Source organism: Bos javanicus, chromosome 15, assembly GCF_032452875.1.
Source record: "Bos javanicus breed banteng chromosome 15, ARS-OSU_banteng_1.0, whole genome shotgun sequence".
Classification (NCBI taxonomy): Eukaryota; Metazoa; Chordata; class Mammalia; order Artiodactyla; family Bovidae; genus Bos; species Bos javanicus.
The window spans coordinates 74,545,545-74,566,086 of record NC_083882.1 but is presented as its reverse complement, the minus strand read 5'-3'; the positions used below and the strand labels follow the sequence as shown (position 1 = coordinate 74,566,086).

The 20,542-nt window shown below is 44.5% G+C and overlaps 1 protein-coding gene across 4 annotated transcripts in view; it reads right to left on the bottom strand.

Annotated features, from left to right (window-relative positions):
• The window catches only part of EXT2 (exostosin glycosyltransferase 2), a 149,188-nt gene that overhangs the window by 36,687 nt on the left and 91,959 nt on the right, over positions 1-20,542 (bottom strand). For all 4 annotated transcript variants that reach the window (XM_061381201.1, XM_061381200.1, XM_061381199.1 and 1 more), the window contains 2 exons: positions 16,604-16,793; positions 6,864-7,030 (listed from right to left, as the gene is read on the bottom strand). In XM_061381201.1, coding sequence (XP_061237185.1) covers positions 6,864-7,030; positions 16,604-16,793 — 357 coding nt within the window. The remainder of the gene's footprint in view (positions 1-6,863; positions 7,031-16,603; positions 16,794-20,542) is intronic.

The window sequence follows — 20,542 nt, the reverse complement described above, 5'->3', positions numbered from 1 at the left end:
TAATGACGATGAGGTGGAGAGTTTTTCCATGTGTTAGTCTATACCTGTATATTTTATTTTATGAAGTAACTGCTCAAATCTTTAATTGACTTGTTTTGTCATTATAGAGGTGTGAATAGTTCTTTATATATACTGAAAATATTTTTCCCAGTCTATAAATTGCCTTTTTATTTTCTTAGAAGTGTCTTTTTAAGTGTTGCTGATTTTGATGAAATCCAGTGATTTCTTTTCAGAGAAGGCAATGGCACCCCACTCCAGTATGCTTGCTTGGAAAATCCCATGGACGGAGGAGCCTGGTAGGCTGCAGTCCATGGGATCGCGAAGAGTTGGACACGACTGAGCGACTTCACTTTCACCTTTCACTCTCAAGCACTGGAAAAGGAAATGGCAACCCGCTCCATTGTTTTTGCCTGGAGAATCCCAGGGACTCGGAGCCTGGTGGGCTGCTGTCGATGGGGTCGCACAGAGTCGGACACGACTGAAGCGACTTAGCAGCAGCAATGATTTCTTTTATAAATTATGTTATTTGTCTCCTACTTTAAAAAAAAAATCATTGCTTAGCTCAGGCACACTAGAACTTTTTTCACTGTTACCTTGAAGAAGTTTTTATAGTTTTAGTTCTTGTATTTAGGACAAGATCTATTCTGAACTGACATATGGATATCAAATTGCTCCAGCACTGTGTAGTGAAAAGCCTATTCCACCTCTACTGAACTGACTCGGGTCTTTTGCAGAAAACTGACTGACCACACATGTAGTCTATTTCTAGAATCTTCATACTCTGTTTCATTGATCTACACGTCTAAGTTTACACCAACACCACAGAGTCTTGATTACGTTAGCTTTATATGTCTTAACATAAGGCCGTCTTATAATTTTGTCCTTCTTTCTTAAAACTTTGGCTTGTGGCTTTTTCAGGTCCGTTGTGTTTCCATTTCAATTAGAATGGCTGTCAATTTCAACTTTTTAAAAAAGCCTTCTGGGATTTTGACTGTGCGTGCTTTGAATCTATAAATCAGTTTGGGGAGAACTTACCCCTTAATAATTGTGAACCTTCGGATTCAAATGTATGATACATCTTTCCATTTATGAAGCTGTTCAATTTCTTTGAGCAATGTTTCCTAGTTTTCATTGAACCGATGGGGCACACATTTTACTAAAGTTATCAAGTTGACTTGCCCTACCCTTCTCCAGGCAGCCACTGATCTTTCAATCACTGAAGATTTAGTTTGTGTTTCCTACAAATGAAATCATAAAATATGTTCTCTTTTTCACCTTGCTTCATTCACTCAGCATAATCATGTTTAAATACATCTATATTGTACATATCAATAGCTCATCTACTTATTACTAAGTAGTGCTCTACTGTATGGAGACACTACAATTAGTTCATTCATTCAACTTCTGATAAGATTTTTTTCCTCCAGTTTTTTGCTTTTACAAATAAACACTGCAAATACAAACACTAAAACTTACATTAGTGTACAAGTATTTATGTATACATATGCTCTCATTTCTCTAGGGTAAATCTCTGTGGGAAGAACGGTGGGGTCACATTGTAGATTTACATTCAACATTTTAAACACCAAACTGTTTGCTGAAACGGTTGCATCTAGGTTATGGATCCCAGTAAAGTGGAAAGGCATGCGGGCCAGAATCATCTGTCTCCTATCTTTCATGTGCATGCTGGTAATGAAAATTTGTTCATTTATCAAATATTACTAACTGCTGAATGGACTGAGCTGGGTTAGGCACAGAGGATACAGCAATGAATAAGACGGCCATATTTCTGTCCCTATGGGGCTTCCATTCTAGAAGAAAAGCAGACACTAAACAACACACTTCACAATTATTTGCTTACAAAGAGGTTGAGTGCTCCAGTCTGGAGACTTTCTGAAAGCTTCTTTTGATCTGAGTGCTGAAGGACGAAAAACAGTCAACAAGATAGATATAATCCTAACACACAGTGGTAACTGTGACAAAGAAGTAGTTCTGGGCTCCAACATAACCCCCCTAGGACATAAATTTTTATTAACTGATTTGTTTATTCTCTTAATCCATCAAGTCTACATGAAAATAATCCCAGGCTTTGGCATAAAAAAACAGGATTTAGGAGTACCATCGTCTTCTGTCTTCTGATTTTAACACAAAACTGGGTACCCTCCCCAGAAGAGCACTATCCCTTCTGAATGATGAAAACAACCACAAACCCTCCCCATGAATCACTGGATCACGAGAAGGACGGCAGCAGTCATGGTAGAGCAGCTGATGAAGCATCTCATAAAGAGCAGAGCACGCCGCCCACCAGCCAGAACATGTACTTTCTAAGCGCTGCAAGTGCACTGGCGCTGCTGCTGCTGCTAAGTCGTTTCAGTCGTGTCCAACTCTGTGCTACCCCAGAGACGGCAGCCTACCAGGCTCCCCCGTCTCTGGGATTCTCCAGGCGAGAACACTGGAGTGGGTTGCCATTTCCTTCTCCAATGCATGAAAGTGAAAAGTGAAAGTGAAGTTGCTCAGTCGTGTCCGACTCTTAGCAACCCCATGGACTGCAGCCCACTAGGCTCCTCCATCCATGGGATTTTCCAGGCAAGAGTACTGGAGTGGGGTGCCATTGCCTTCTCCGCTACACAATCTTATCTAATGCACATGAGAACCCAGCGAAGCAGACACTGTCAGCACCATTCTGTGCAAGAATAAACTACAACCCAGAGAGATTACATAAGTCGTCCACGGTGACAGAACAGAAACTTGCGTCCAGCACTAACTTTTTTCATAGTATTAATTATTATGCAAGAGGTAACTTTACAACAGCACCCTAGAGCACCAGTGGTAGGGATGCCTGAGAAATAAATTTGTTTTCTTTAGTACCAAGGTAATTTAGTGATGGACAAGTGATAGAAGATGGTTCTGAGGACTACTTTTGAGGACCAGTAGTCTCTGACATGGTAAAATCCTCAAGGAAGACAATATAGTGTCACCCAAACTTGGATTCAGATCTCAACTCTCCCACTTATTTAGCTGTGCGACTGTAGGGAAGTCATCTAATCTTGCTTAGTCTCAGTAAAGAAAGGGGAAAGCAAAAACAAAAACAAAAACCCAACAAAACCCAATAACTGCCTAGGAGGTTTGGGAAAAGATCGTTCAGTTCAGTTCAGTAGCTCGGTCACGTCTGACTCTTTGCAACCCCATGAACCACAGCACGCCAGGCGTCCCTGACCATCACCAACTCCCGGAGTTTACCCAAACTCATGGCCACTGAGTCAGTAATGCTAACCAACCGTCTCATCCTCTGTCGTCCCCTTCTCCTCCTGCCCTCAATCTTTCCCAGCATCAGGGTCTTTTCAAATGAGTCAGCTATTCTCATCAGGTGGCGAAAGTATTGGAGTTTCAGCTTCAGCATCAGTCCTTCCAGTGAACACCCAGGACTGGTCTCCACCGGTGTATGTAAACAGCCAGCAAACCGGTAGCAACACAGTAAGCAGCACGTAGATGGTGGTTAGGGAAGTTACTCCTGTCTTAGCATCTGGAGAAGACCCCCGTTACTAGAGATGAAGGGTGTCCCTGCCCCTACCTCTTGATCCACAGTTGACTGCTTCAGAGGTCACGTGGAGTAAGCACAGGGCCTCAGAGGGAAGAGATGAAGATTTAAGCTCAGTCCCTCTGGGTTTTGCACTCCCTCTCATCAATACACTTTTTGTCGCTCTAAATGAACTCAAGGTTGAAAGAGATTTCAGGCTGCAATATTCCTGAGATCCCAAGATTTTAAGCCATGGTTGAAAGGAATTCTTCCAGGGTACCTTTCTTTTATCAGACTTCATTTAGACCAACTGCAAATAGCAAACAGGCAGCGCTCTGTCCATCTTGGCTACCTTTCCTCATTGAAATGTTCCTATTTCCCACCTTCCTTTTACCACAAAAACAAACACAAGGATATAGTTTGAAGCCATTATATATAATGGAGAGAGAAAACATTGGCAAGAAAAAAACCAGGTCTGTTTGCCATGAGTTGGCTATAGAAATAAGTAATTTGCTTTTTTTAAAAAAAGGGAAAGATAGTGTATGAAAAATTCCCAACACCTTAGGTGTGATGATAGGAAACACATCTCTATGAATGGAAATAAACCCAGGAAGGTGAGTCTATGTACTAGCTACATTCATGCCTTTCACTGGCCAGTAATGATGTCGACCAGGGTATTCACATACCAGCCTGTTTCACAACAATTTCTTTTATACTCAATGGATATATAAATATATTTTATATATAATATACATTATATATAATTATAAAACGTTGAGCTTAAAGCTCAACATTCCGAAAACAAAGATCATGGCATCTGGTCCCATCAATTCATGGCAAATAGATGGAGAAACAGTGGAAACAGTGGCAGACTTTATGGTTTTGGGCTCCAAAATCACTGCAGATGGTGATTGCTGCCATGAAATTATAAGACGCTTGCTCCTTGAAAAAAAAGTTAAGACTAACCTAGATAGCATATTAAAAAGCAGAGATATTACTCTGCCAACAAAGGTCCGTCTAGTCAAAGCTATGATTTTTCCAGTAGTCATGTGTGGATGTGAGAGTTGGACTACAAAGAAACCTGAGTGCCGAAGAATTGATGCTTTTGAACTGTGGTGTTGGAGAAGACTCTTGAGAGTCCCTTGGAGTGCAAGGAGATCCAACCAGTCTATCCTAAGGAGATCAGTCCTGGGTGTTCATTGGAAGGACTGATTTTGAAGCTGAAACTCCAATACTTTGGCCACCTGATGTGAAGAGCTGACTCCTTTGAAAAGACTCTGATGCTGGGAAGACTGAGGGTGGGAGGAGGAGGTGATGACAGAGGATGAGATGGTTGGATGGCATCACCAACTCAATGGAAATGAGTTTGAGTAAGCTCCAGGAGTTGGTGATGGACAGGGAGGCCTGGCATGCTGCAATCCATGGGGTCGCAAAGAGTCAGACACGACTGAGCGCTGAACTGATATATAGTTATTTATATATAATATGCATTATATATAATTATTTATATATATTTCCATATATGTTAAATTATTTATGTCTATATATAAAAAGGACTTCCCTGGTGGCTCAGAGGGTAAAGTGTTTGCCTGCAATGTGGAAGACCTGGGTTCAATCCCTTGGTCGGGAAAATCCCCTGGAGATGGAAATGGCAATCCATTCCAGTACTCTTGCCTGGAAAATTCCATGGACGTAGGAGCCTGGTAAGCTACAGTCCATGGGATTACACCTGGGGGAATATGAGCTTCTAATTTTTGGTGCTGGTGGTCACAGGGGGGATTCCTATTTCTTCCCTTTAAAATCCACTTTCAGTGGACATTGAATTTCCAAATACATGAGGTTTTCTAAAGTATCTTTGATATTAAGTTCTTATTTAAATGCTTTCTTCTCTGCAATAACTGTATTGTTTTTCAGTCTTCTAACTTTATTGAGGCTTTTAATGGCTAAATCAAAGATATCTCTTGGTAAATGTCATGCTGTAGTGGAAAATAGGTGAGTTATTTTCATATCTTTAAAAATATGATTTCTAACATAATTCCACAGTGGTAAGAGAACAGACTCTATGATTTCAATACCTTTAGACCATGAGATTTTTGCACTTTGTTTTATGTCCCTGGCTATGTTCCAATGCCTCCTAGTTTACAGTCTATGGGAACTTGAACAGAATTTGTATCCTATTATTGTGTGAAAGTTGTATGAATCTTAATTATGCTGAATTGGTTCATGGTGCCTTTCAGGTCTACTATATCTTTCTACTGTTCTGTATATTCATTGTATTAATTTTTGAAAGTCTGATATTGAAACTCCAACTAAAAATCTTAATTTACCTACTTTAAAAAAAGAACTATAATATATAGCAGAACTATATGTAACTTTGTTCTGTATTTTCTAAGTCTCCTATAAACGTGTTATCTTACTTTAATAATTTAAAAAATAAGAAAGAAAAATCCACTTTTAAGGCTTAGAAAATAAATTTCTATAACACATGTACCAAATATGGCTTCATTAAATAAAGTTTCATGATTTCTTAGAACCTCAAATTTAACAGATCCTGAGTCAACTAAAGAAGATGATTACCTCTCTCCCCAAAGCAGGATGACTCTTGGGGATAAATGCCCCCACTTTCCCTTGTGCCGGCTGTGGTTAATTGATGTGCACACTGTTCTGCTTGGCTCTGATACCCCCGACTCGCCCCCGCAGCCCCGGGCCTCCGCCTGTCGCCATCACGCATCTCGAGGACATCCCCCTGACAGGACGCATCAATTCCTAGTGCTTTTCACCAGGCCTCGGCTCTGGCACTTTCCCCTGGGGAGACCTTTCCTGGTCTCCATACTTAACCCTTGAACCCGGCCTAATCCATCAGCCTCCCTGAATGAACGGTGATAGAGAATGCTCCTCCCCAAAGACAGGCAGCCAGCCTCTGCACTTCAAACTCAGAAGGCAAGCCAGCAGCGGGTCTGCTTTCTGTTTGTCAGTGTCGCCAGCTTCTTCACTTACTGATGTTTTTATTGTGGCCATGCCCAGCTGCCTGAGTCTGGGCAGTGCTCTTCATGGAGACGTCAGTAAAGCGCTTGTTAAATCTCATAGATGCTCTTTTGAAGACGTCCCCTGGGACCCTCCTTGGGAGTTCCCCAAACTGGCAGCCAGCACAACTGTCATTTTGGAATAGGGGTTCCATGAAGCTCTAAAGAACAGCTTCGTGACCCACACTCCCAAGCGTGGTTTTTGGGTGCTATTACAAATCACAACTTCAGAGAATGAAATATAACCCTCTGTATTAGGCAAGACAAGCAATAATGGGCAATAAATATTAAATATGAAAACTCACTGTTTGAGACCTCCTTACCTCATAACCGAACTGCAGTTCATCAGAGGTCAGCATGATGATATCATCATCAATAGCCAGGACGGCCTCTGTCTCGATTTCATCGTAAGGGAAGAAGCGGTTACTCAACTTGTTTTCAGCTGTTCTCACAACTTTTAATGGAACCCGGATTTTGGGCCACAGAGAATCTGGAAAAAGAAAAAAAAAAAACAAAAAAACCAAGGTATTTATGACTCTTCTAACTTCTTTGAAAAGATAAACTGGTAAAAGCCGTGTCTCACAAATAAGACAGAAGAAGCAACTCAAAGCTGTGACTCTCATGAAATCCATAGGCGCAGGGCTTCCCCGGTGGCTCAGTGGTAAAGAATCAGCCTGCCAATACACGAGATGTGGGTTCAATCCCTGATCCAGGAAGATCCCACATGCCACAGAGCAACTGACCCATGTGCCACAACTACTGAGCCACTGCTCTAGAGCCCGGGAGCCCCAACTACTGAAGTCCCATGTGCCCTGGAGCCCACGATAGGAAACAAGGGAAGCCACTGGAAGGAGGGGCCCTCGCACTGCAACTAGAGAGCAGCCCCCACTCTCCGTAACCGGAGAAAAAGGCCGTACAGCAACGAAGACCCAGCACAGCCAAAAATAAATAAGAATATGGGGAAAAAACAATAACCACATGCACAACTACAGGAGGACATTCTTAAAGATGAATTTTTATAATATATCATAAATACTTCTCTTCTCTCTACGTCCTTACAACACTGCTGCTGCTCAATGCTGTCTTAACCAGAATCCACAAACAGGTTCCAAGGCACAACTGAGAGGCCGGGGGTGGGGGTGGGGGGTGCCAAACGACTTGATGAAGGTCACAGGAACAGGGCAGGAGCAGGCATGGGCCCTGTCTGCCTCATTCTCAGGCCCATGGTTTGAACACCAGGACTCGACCACCTGGCCACCTCTGCATAATCCTTCCGGGTGTGTACACCCAGCCCCAAACTTGCCTGCAGCCCCTCTGGGAAACATTTGCTGAAAGAAGATGAGAGTGCCCACTTCCACCACCAATGGCTCCCAAGGCCGCCGAAGCCACCCTCACAAAACCATTGCCCTGAATGAGTTCAGCTTTCCTAACTCAGCACCTCACCGCTCAACAGCCGCTCTCTCCTGACTCACTGGATTTGGGTTCTCATCATGACCAATTTACAGAGTAAATATCAAATTTCTAGGTCCGATTACATGGCATTTTCTGGTATACTGAAGACCCACGAACTTGTGACTCACCTTACATTTTTCCCATTCTACTTTGAAGCAATTCAACCTCAGGTTCCTCATTTTAAAGTGATGCATTTAGCACAGAATAAAATTAACACTTCTTTGGTACAGGACCTATGTCCACAGACCTCAGGGTTCTTTACAGAGGGCAGTTTGTTCTTCACACAACATTTGTCAGATGAGCACGGAAAGGTATCATATTGCTTCCAGAAACCCAACACATAATTGTGGGATGGTCTAGTTTTGTGAGTCTTGAAGCCCCAAAATGCCTGTGGCCACTCCGTAGTTATCATACCGAAGGATAAGTATGACTGAGGGAAAATCAGGAGGAAAAAAGGTTGCTCTAACAGACATCATATAAAATATCTTACTTCTGCATAATTTACAATGTGTCCAGGTAAGGTGCTCCTAGGTTCTTGGAAGAGGCCTGTGAAAGTGCTAGGCCCTGTAATTAAAGAAGATATTCCTATACATACATATATATACACATATATATATATATGAAGAAGATAGTCCTTAAGTTCTAAATAAGCCTAGGGCCTAAAACGCCTGGTGACACAGATTGTAAAGAGTTTTCCTGCAATGCAGGAGACCTAGGTTCGATCCCTGGGTCAGAAAGATCCCCTGGAGAAGGGAATGGCTACCCATTCCAGTATTCTTGCCTGGAGAATTCCATGGACAGAGGAGCCTGACAGGCTATAGTCCATGGGGTCACAAAAAGTCAGACACAACTGAGCGACTAATACTTTCACAGCCTGAAAAAGCTTAGGGTCTAAAAATGTGTTCAACTCCAAAAAAAAGCATGTTTGAGAAAGGACTGGAGACCAAAGAAATGATCCAATGGGTCAGTCCCTTTTAATCAATAATTAACCTGGTCCAGAATGACATAATCAAAAACTGTCTTCAGAATAAATGGATAGGCACAGGACTAAGAGACTGGAGACCTGAGTTCTGCATTTCCCATGGGGTTCTTAGGCAGGTCCCTTCTTCTCAGGGTAAGAGTAAGTGGAGAGAGAGAAGGGAACCTTCATTAAGCAACCAGTATATGCCAGATACTTTACAGGTGCACTGTCATTCATCCTCCTGACAAGTCTATGGAGCAGAAATTATTTACAGAGTAGGATTCACAAGGCTCAGAGAGGTTAAGTACATTGGCTGGGGTTAGGGCTAAATGATACAGCTAGCATTTGAATCTAAGTCTGTTTAGCATCAAAGACCAAATAGGACCTGCACCGTTTACTGCAGCTTGAAAATGTCATGTTTCTCTGGATCTGGAACAAAAACAATCATCCTTATTCTTCTCTGCTTCCCATTCCCTCTTCCAGTTAAGTAAAAGAAATCCCTGTCATAAATCCAAATCCTTAGAAAACATGAATAAATTGTAATACCTAAAAGTGAAGGAAGTTATAGCTCTAACTAGATCAGTGGTTATCTTTAGATCAGTGGTTCTCAAATGGTGTCAGGATTCCTTTGTGCTCTTAAAAACTGTTGAGATCCCCAAAGAGGTTTTATTTATGTGGGACACACACACACAATTTATTATATTCTGAATGAAAACCAAGGAAACTTTAAAACCCAGGACACACGAGCACACCCTCCATCAGCCAGTAGAGTGGTGATGTCATCCTATGTTGGGCAGCCCCTGGAAAACCCCACTATGCACACGTGAAAAATATAAGCGTGGGAACGCAGGGTGACTCAGCATTCTCAGAGAAAGAATTTCAACCTCACCAACCCTGTGAAAGGACCTCAGGGATGCTCAGCAGTCCCCGGACTGCACTTTGAGAACCTCTGTATGAGACCTTGTATTTAGATTTGGGTACTGCAATAGAGCTGCCCAGCATGGCTCAGACGATAAAGAATCTGCCTGCAATGTCGGAGACCAGGGTTCAATCCCTGGGTCGGGAAGATTTCCTGGAGAAGGGAATGGCAACCCACTCCAGAATCCTTGCCTGGGGAATTCCGTTGGCAGAGGAGCCTGGAGGACTACAGGCCGTGGGGGCGCAAAGAGTCAGACATGACTGAGCGACCAGCACACAAACACTTACAGAAGAACCAACAAACCGGGAGATAGGAGGAGTTGACGAGGACAGTACAGGTCCTCGGATCCAGGATCTCTTTAAACTGAATATGCCATGCACTGCCTCTCAGCTCCAAATTCACCCTTCACTGCCCTGGGGGTGATACTGGCAGCCAGCCCCATCACCATTTCCCCTTTGCCCGCTGACGTGACGTTAACACATCAGCAGCAGGTGCTGGAGGGACGCTGGGAGGTGAGGGCTTTGCTTCCTGGTTCTGGTGTGCCTTTTTCACTTGCTCCTTCGGTACTTGGCCAGCAGGTAGGCAGCAGCACCCCTCTCCAGCACATGTAGACGGCACCCCCAAGGGAGGCTCCCAGCAGGTTCTACAGACACCCCAACAGGCTCCCGAAGGAGTCTGGCAGCTCCTCTGCAGGCAGTTTCCTGGCAAGTTCTGTGATACCTTCAGCAGCAACTCAGCTGAGGTTCTGCCCTCAGGTGGTTCCTCAGGAACTGAAGCCCTCGCCAGTACCCCTCTGAGTCCAATAACACCCCCCGGATGGCTTCCCGTTGAATTCCGTGGGTATCCAAAGGGGCTGCTGGTTTCCTGTTTGCCAGACTCAGCCTGTGGCACCTGAGCAGCTTCACCATGCAGTGGGTCTGAATCTCAGACCGAGCTGGGGGAGGCGCTCTCAATCCCCAAGCTGATTTCCTATATCCCGGGAGCTCTCTTCACCCTTTAGCCACCAATCTCCTAGTCCTCGTTAACAATTCCTAGTTAAAACTTGAACTTTTCCTGGTCAAGTTGCTGTGTGGTTTCTGTCTCCCACCTGGACCTTGACTAACACACTAGGGCTATCAGAAGGGTTCCCAGATGAAAGGCTTCTGAATGGCTTCTCTATGGCTTCTGAAGCTAGAAGCGTGACCAATGCCTGGGTGAAAGTTACAGGGAAACCGATTCAGGCTCAAAGTCGGTAAGAATGTTCTGATGGAACGAAATGCCTTCAGCAACGCTATGTGCTCTTCCACGTGAAATGTACCAACTTCAGGGACCAAACGAGACACCTCTGAGGGCTGTATGGCCAGTCACGTTTCACAGAGAGAACAGTCTTTGGAAAGAGCTTCAAATCTCAGGTGTTTGTATTCCTTATCAGCTATGTGATCTTGAACAAGTCCGTGATTCTGTACCCATTTCTTTGACTATGAAGATGGGATAGTGACACCATCTCCACCTGTGGCAAGGCGTGAGGAGGAACAGGAATGCGTTTAGCAGCTCAGTGCCCAGCACGTGGCAGAACGTCCACCAAACGTTGGCTGTGCTTTCCCTTGCAAGTCTGTGCCTATTTACAGACCAAAGGATGAACCCTAGGTAGTGGTGGCAAAGAGGCACACGTTAGATCTCGTATATCACTCCAACAGTCTAGTGGCATGTCCTCAGCTTTTATCTTCAAAGTTCACTTTGAGACTAGTGGAAACCCTGCCATTAATCCTCTAGAACTGAAAAAACCTAACTTGCCAACAGTTCCGTTGGCAAGAAACATGGAACTCTTGCCAAGGAAATTTCACAAGGCAACAAACAGCCTCTCTTTCTGCAATACAGAAAGAGGCTAGAAAACAGGTGAGCTGCTTGCGTGACGTGTCAATGTTCTCGACCCTGGATGAGAGTCCCTCTCACCCAGGGAGTGTGCACAACATCTTCAACAGAGAGTTTTCCACATTCTTTTCCTATGTGTAGCCAGAAAATTACTCAAGACAATGTCTAAAAACAACCTTCCTTGATAAGGTCTTTGATAGGGAAGTTTTAGCAAGTAAGGAAAGCTAAATGGGAACAGATGGAAATGTAGAATGAATCGTGGCTTTCTTGGAAAGGTGATTACCTTTTCCTGTCCTGAGTTGGGCCTGGAGAGCCAAAGGCAGCTTTGGTAAAAGGAGTCTCCATCTCAACGGTCCAGCTCCCTATGAACCACTGTGACCACAAGGAAGGACTCCAAGTAGAACTCCCAGTTGCTTGTTTTCACAGCTTCAAATAGAACAGGCCTCTAAGGAGGGGATCCAACTTCCTTGGGCTTTTGTATCCCTTCTGTGGAACACGGGAACAAGAAAGTGGCTAGCCAAAGAAGCAGTATAATTACTCCCTGCCTTAAAGAAGGTAATTCTGATATAGGATTTTGATACAGTTTGGAAAAAAACAAAAAAAAGGACAGGAATACAAGGTAGGAAAGAAAAACATAAGTGAGAAAGAACAGAAGACTTGTATTTTTCTTTCCGTTAGTACTTTCAAAAGAATAAGATTTATTTTTCTGCCTCTCTTCGAGCCCCTGATAAGAACCTGGTTGATCTGCATAATCCCAAATCAGAGACCTGACAAAGCATGATCTCCTTGCTGCTAAACAGCAATCTGAATAGACACAGTGGGGCTCGGGGCACAGAGCATGAGCTTGGATCCAGAGAGACTTGTGTTCATTTCTGCAGACCTCTGACGTGTGTGTGTTAGTTGTTGAGTCGCGTCCGGCTCTGTGTGATGCTATGGGCTGTAGCCCACCAGGCTCCTCTGTCCATGGAATGCTCCAGGAAACAATACTGGAGTGGGCTGCCATGCACTTCTCCAGTGGATCTTCCGAACCCAGGGATTGAACCCGGGTCTTTGCATTGCCGGCGAATTCTTTACTGTTAGAGCCACCAGGGAAGCCCTAGGGCAAATTACTCAGTTAATCTGAGTTTCACTTTTGTAAATGGGGATAATATCAGCTTCTTTCAGTTTTGTTATAAGCAGTAGAGACAATACGTGTAAAGCACTCAGCACAGTTCCCATTCCTTGGATATAAAAGGTACACGATACATGTTGTAACAACACTGTATCATTCTCATTTTCACAGATGTGCTTAGTGGTTCAGTCATGTCTGACTCTTTGCAGTCCTTTGGACTGTTGCCCGCCAGGCTCCTCTGTCCATGAGATTTTTCAGGAAAGAATACGGGAATAGGCTGCTATTTTCTTCCTCCAGGAGATCTTCCTTACCCAGGCATCTTCACAAATGGATTCTTGTAAAGTCTTACAAACTTCACTTTGCCTCTGACATTTTGAAGTAGACAGAAGAACAGGGGGTGACTCCTTAGCATGCAGAAGGAAACAGTGTCACAGCTAGAAACCTCGGGTTCTTCCACCACTGCTTCGCCCAGGTGGGGTCTTTTCCTTATTCTTTTAACCTCTAAATGGAACTGCATGAATTGTAGCTTGTGTCTCATCCTGCGAATCTATAGCTGGCAAAACAGTAATGTCACCTTCCATTCACACAAAGTAGTCTGAAAAATAAGATTTCTCAAAAACATTGCCAAATTTATGAAAAACAAACAGCTGAGCCAACTGACCTGATAACTTTACAGTTCTGAGCTTTAGTCCAACTTGAAGGAGAAAAAGAACTCCTTGTGTTAAGGATTTTTTTAAAAACATGTATTGATTAACAGTTTTCTCCAAGTTGGATGCCAGGAGCCATGTGAGCTAGGAGAATTCTCCAACTTGGCAAAGGTACTACGAAATGTTCAGGTTGTCCGACGATGACCCCAAGTCCATCCTGGGGATCACTGTCAAACACAACCACAGATTCACAAAATCAACCATCAGGTTATCTCTGTACAAATCTTGAGCTCCCTCCAGAAGTCCTCAACCTGCCTGGTGAACAGCGGGTCCCCAGACCCTCACTCCCCACGGTCCCTGAATTCAGCTGGAAGGAAGGGCACTCCTGCTTCTGCTTCTCGATGGCCTCCATCCCGACAGACCGCCCTGAAACGCTCAGCCAATCCCATCCTGCCTATTAAGAACTGTGGAAGTAGCAACCCGAAGCTGGGGTGGCCATAGGGGAGTTCCCTGAGATCAATTCAAATTTAAAAACTGAAATCAGTTAAAACAGAAGGCTGAGTTAAACCTATCTGAAATGTACGATGTAACAGCTTCCTTCAGGCTGAGGCCAGGGGCCAAGCCTAACAACCTCTATATCCATCAAGCCGGGAAACTGAAAAGCTGAGGTCGGAGGAGGGCAGTGGCTCGCCTCTTTCGTCTGACAGAGCTCAAAACCAACGTGACGAAAGCTCGCTGGAAATTTCTATTGCCTAGTCTAAGTATTTACTTAAACTTCAAACCCAGCAATTTAGACTTAAATGTAACCAAAAAGAAAATACTATTTGGTTGGGTTGGAGAGTGAAAAAAAAAAAAAGTAGAGGGGAGGGATTTCTGCCTACACTAATCCTCCCAGCAGCAGACATGTTAACCACAATATTTATTTTAGTAAATGTAGAGAAAGTGAAAAACATCACTTTTGCCTCTAATATTTCAAAGCCTTGGACTTGTCTTTTAAAAAATATATATGTTACTAATGCCGTACATGAAAAATCAGATGCCTTTGCTGGCACGAGGGCCAGAGCTGACAGCCCCATTTACCAACTGAACAAACACCCCACAGAAGATTAAACACGGTTCATGTTCTCCCCAAACAACCACAACGCCAGAACCAGAGCCCTGACCTAAAAACCACTGTTAGAAAAAAAGCTGGTCCAGCCCCTGAATGTGTCAAAATTTGGGCCTCATCAGCTGAGGGCTCTTTCCTCTCTAGAGCCAAAATATTTCAAAAATAAACTACACTCTTGGTCATGACATTCACCACTACACTTTGGTAGGGTGTACCAAAAATTAAAACTGAACACCCAACTCCAGAACCTAGGTTTGTGCTCTTGCTTTTAGTGACAGCAATGTAGGCAGGACCTTAGACCAAGAAGGAAGAAAACTATTTCTCTTTTCTCACAGTTTGCAGTGATACTTGCTCCAAAGAAGTGACTCAAAGTCACATTAAATAAGTCACCTTATGCCCAAAGTGGCTAACCCAGGTTTCTAAGGAGACGTCTCTTTTGCATTTAGCAGCAGCACTGCCTGTCTGGGCAGGAGGGTGGGGTGCAGCTGGGGTGCTCCCGCCCTGGAAGCTGGTGGCCTCGGCATGCAGCAGGGTGACTGCAGATACGACACACAGCTGTTCCAGCGCCAACAAGGGACACACAGCCTTCCTTCTGAAACACAACCCATCCTTTATGAATGAAGACTCAGATGAGCAATGCAGTGCCTCCGATCCACTCACTCTGGGTGGACCTGGGGCTCTGAAGAGCCTCCCTGCTGTCCCATTCTGTCCCCTCGGCCTCCTCCTCCTCCCCCTTCCCGTCAGTTTCATCCTCTCTCCCTCTGAGAAGGTGCCAACATCCTCTTTTTCTTCTACCCTTTTCTGTCCCCTTTATTGAGAGTCAAACAAACAAAAAAAAATCCAAGAATGTTGGGAGGAAAACAACCCAGCACAAAAGATGAGAATAGCAACAACGATAATAAACGCCGTGTGCCTCAGGGCGTACTATGGGCCTTCACGTAAAAGAGCTACTTCGTTTACTAAACTGTGGCCCCCTGAATCTAAAAAGCAAGTACTGATGCAGAGAACAAAAGTCCCACCAAGGAAAAAATTTTAAAGTCTCAAGAGGGCATTTAAATCCTGATTTGCCTCACAGACAGAAGTACATTCTTCTCCCAGCCTAGACTAGGGATCTACTACTGGGTTTTCCAAGGTTGACTATCCCGACTTCAGGATAACCAATTAAACGGGAACAGCCATAAAAAGTGCAGATACTACTGTCAGGCAATAAACTAGACCTTATCGGTGATAGTGGTGCACATTACAAACTTCAAACTCATTCCTTGCTCTAATCCATCAGAAACTTCCTGGCTTTAATAGGCTATAAAGGGCAGGGGCTTTGAAGTCCCTGGGATTAGGATCCATAATAGACGGACTGAATGAGAAACGAAATGCAGGTGGAACGTACATTATGCGTCCTGAATTAAAAACAAATCCAATGAATCAAACAGGCTCAGCCCGAGCTGCCAGTCAGCAGATTATAGGGGTGGCCAAGGCAAGGGACAGAGTGATTACGGATGAGCTGGTGGGAACTTCCAGTGAGGGGTCACTTTAAGGAGCTGATTCAAGCCTGGGAGGGCGCACTTTGCTGACTCTGCCCATCAGAGGTGAGGCCGTCCTTTTTGAAGAAGAGCACAGTATCAGAGCCGAGATAAGGAAGGAGAAAACTAATGCCTTTTAAACTGACTTTTCATGTAAACAAATCAGCTGAGAGGGTTGAGGGAAGCTGAGATCTGTTTTCCCAAGGCTGATGGCCTTTGATCCTATTGATTCCTAAGCCCTCAAACACTTGTGGCTACAGAGCATGCCATGGGCTAAGAGTTAAACCGGCCACCCTAGAACAAGAACAAGATGACTGAGAAAACCAGGGTCATGCTGCCTCAGGAATGGCATTACTGTTGACAAAGCAGGAAAGTTCATTTAAGACAAAGGCTGCAAATCATTTGTCCATCAAAAAAACTCGATCCCATTGAGACGAACACAAAACGTCCAAACCGGGCCTTTCCTGGACACACCGTCTCTCCGCTCATCTTACCTTCAGGAGGGTTTTTATTCTGATTGTTCCAGACGACCAGCAGCTTGGATAGGCTGGGCACCTTGGACACTTCAGTGATGACCCGGAAGAGGCTCTCCACTCGGTCGTAGGTGAGGACGATGGCCGTGAAACCTTGAGATTGTGGGGGGATGAGGGGAAGGAAGAGAGGGTTGCTCACACTGCCCCACTTCTGCAAGAGAACAGATTAATATGGGTCAGAGAAGGATCTAGTAACAATGGTGCTGGTCTCTTTCTCAGCATGACCAATAAACCAGAACACGGGAGACTCGATGTAGTTTCTACCATGACCAATCCAAGAGGCAAGCAACTGTTCAAAGTCTTCCCCACCTCAAAATCTGCACTGATGCTGTTTAACTGAGTTTGGCTCTGATACCCTTAAAAAAAGAACCAGAGAATCTTTGCAGCTAAGAGGAGATGTCTAGTTAAACATGGCAGATTAAACACATGCGTTTATCTCCATTCCCTCCCCAAACCCACTAAAACGGCAATTAATAGATAAAAAATATAAATCTACCCAGACAATGAAATGGGAACAGAGACAGCAGCTGATGAGCAGCAGCAACATGCTTCTGAAAGACTGAAAGGGGCTGGAGAAGTGGTGACGGAGCAGAAGGCTGAGAGCTGCAACCCAAGTGCTACAAAGGCGGTGGCGAGACAACAAGGCAACCAAGTCCCACTGTCAGCCCCACAACGGCCCAGGGGCTGTGCTCGGCGGGCCTCACGAGGTAAGAGGAGGAGGGCGAACACAGGAGGAACAGCTGAAATACGTGCAAGGAGCAGCGACAGGCTCAGGGCACAAGCGTTCCCACCACCTGCCCACTCAGCCAGAAAACCACGCTTCTTCCTTACCCACGCTACAGAAGGGAGGTTGATTCTCTGAAAAACCTAAAGCTCTAGACATGGAAACATAGGTACTGAAGAGAGGAAAATGCAGTTAGAGCCTAAATTTTGAATGATGAGCTCTACAGCTTCCTCCCCTTCTAGCGACCCAAACACTAGCAGCCATGTGGTTTACTTGCCACTCCACCACCTTACAGGGAGGCCGCATCACCTTACAGGGAGGCCCCATCACCTCACAGGGAGGCCGCATCACCTTACAGCGAGGCCCCATCACCTCACAGCAAAGCCCTCCAAGTAACAAGCTTCTCTTAAACAAAAAGCTTTTGATCAGCTTTTTAGAGCTTCCACAGATCCTAGAATCAGACATTTCAAGAACATCTTCAGCATGAACAATAGAAAACAAATGAACAAAAAGAAACACAAGAAGTCAGAGAAAACAGAGACAGTAGAAGAAGCAGAGGGGTGGTGGTTTAGTTGCTCAGCTGTGTCCGACTCTCTGCGACCCCATGGACTGTACAGTCCATGGAATTCTCCAGGCCAGGATACTAGATTGGGTAAGCTATCCCTTCTCCAGGGGATCTTCCCAACCCAGGGACTGAACCAGGTCTTCCACATTGCAGGCAGATTCTTTACCAGCTGAGCCACAGGGGAAGCCCAATAATTTATGTACTAAACAATGCATCTATTTAAGGTATGCAATGGCTTTGGTATATTACACTGCTAAATTTTAAAAACTGGTAAAATATAACACAAAACCTGCCATTTCAAACTTAAGTGTACATTTCAGTGGCATGAGTTACATTTACATTCACGTGCTTTTACATGAAAAGCCTAACTTTAGGACCTAACTTCAGCTTCACCAGGAGGAGGCTGAATATGAAATGGCCTGTTATTCTGGCTGCTCACGCTCCTTAGTCTTTTCATACTCTGGGATCTCCAAGGTTTCCCCCATCAACCCCATCCATATCACTGACGGACAGCCATCACCACGTACATGACAGCAGCTGTTTGCCAGATGTGACAGTGTGGGGCAGGAAATGCACACACGCACATGGAATGCACATGGATGGGAACTCCAGGAGACCGAATGGGACTCCTGGAGTCCTAATGTCATCAGGATATTAACGCCAAAATGTCCACAACAGGCCATAATTAAGATTTCACAACCAAGAGACACAACAGGAAAGACTATCCTCCTAAGGCTGACTTTTTGTTTCCACAATATCACTCTTGGGCATTAAGCTGTGGTTTTAGGACGGGGCCTGGATCTTCGTGTTTCCACCCTGCATCCGATCACCTTTGCAGGAACACCTTTTCATTTTCTACTCCTATCTTACTCATCAGTTTCCTGACTTGTATGGAAACGGAAGTAGCCCTGTGCTACTAAGTCACAGTTAATCACCAAGGTTCGTGGTCTCTCTGCCCTCACCAACCCAGCCCACTCATCAACCCCTCCCAACACAAAACTCGTGTGCTTGAAAATCACCATTTTAAATGGAAAAGCAAAAAAAGTTTTTAAAGAAGTATGTAAAATAATTTAATATGTGATATCAAAATAGTCAAGATTTACTAAGTACTTTGGCTTCCCTGACAGCTCAGTTGGTAAAGAATCTGCTTGCAGTGCAGGAGACACCAGTTCGATTCCTGGGTCAGGAAGATCTGATGGAGAAGGGATAGGCTACCCACTCCAGTATTCTTGGGCTTCCCTTCTGGCTCAGCTGGTAAAGAATCCGCCTGAAATGTGGGAGACCTGGGTTTAATCCCTGCTTGCTCCAGTATCCTCGCCTGGAGAATTCCATGGACTGTGTAGTCCATGGGGTTCCAAAGAGTTCAGTAAAGACTGAACGACTTTACTGTGAGGCACTGTGCTGTACATATATTATCTCATTTGAGCCTCATGACAACCCCAAAATAGATGGCTACCACTCTAATTTTACAGATGATGAAACTGTGGGATTACAAATAGTGAATGATGTCTATTCATTTGCTTTACCAGTCCAGAAAGGAAAGAAGAAATAGTGAATGATGTTCATGGTCATATAACCTATACATGACAGAGCAGGAAAGCGCCCAGGCTGTCTGACTCCAGAACACCAGGATGTGGTGTTTCATGGTCCTTCCCCAGTTTGAGGTAAGCATCACCATTTACAGACTCTGGAACTGTGGGAAACTCCAGAGCTTATTACTTGTAGCTCTTTTCTGAGAAGAGAAGAGAAGAGAAATGCTGAAGGTTTTCTTGATTCTTGATGATCAAATCTGGGCCAATAAGTAAGAGCCCACCTAAACACTATGATTTCACAGGGTACATGGAATAAAAACACACCAAATACATAACACTGACACAAAGGGAGCACATAAATTTAAAAAGGTAAATACACCTCTAACACAGGAGGAAAAACTATTAAACCTCCAACAAAATGAGGTCTGTTCTTTGGGAGAAGTGGGGAATGCCAGCACACTCGCATGCCTCTATGACATTCAAAAGAGGGGGAAAATTCCCTGAGAGATGCAAAGCTTGGTTTCAGAAAATGAATCCCTTGGAATTTAAACCCCCCGAAAGGCATCACAGCTCTGGTTTCACAGCGCTGCCAGGAGAAGAAATGAAGTCTCTGGCAAGACAGCAGATCCTGTCTCATCCGGTATGCCAGCTCCCTTCGGGAAGCGAATGGTTATGGGATGTGGGAGGAGATGAAGGATGGGTGGGAAACGGACAGTAACTTGTCTTGGCTCTCAATTTTTCCACACCGCTCACTTGTGTGCCAACAGGGCTTGAAGACTGGAGAAGCAGAAACGGCAGCATACTGGGGGAGACAGGGCACGTAAAGAAGCGCAACAAGCTCTGAAATCTTGCCAACACTTTCCCATAAAATGCAGGCGCTGAGATGAACATGGAGGCGACACAGAAACCGCTGAGCATGGGTCTACCGTGTTACGAGCCTGATGCTTTACTGTAGGACATGCCACCAACATTGACGCAAATGCCTTCAAAAAGTGAGCCAGCACATTGGAGGTCAGTTTTAGAATCACATGTCCTTAATCAGAACCCAGGATCTTCACTGACCAGCTGTGTGGCCTGGG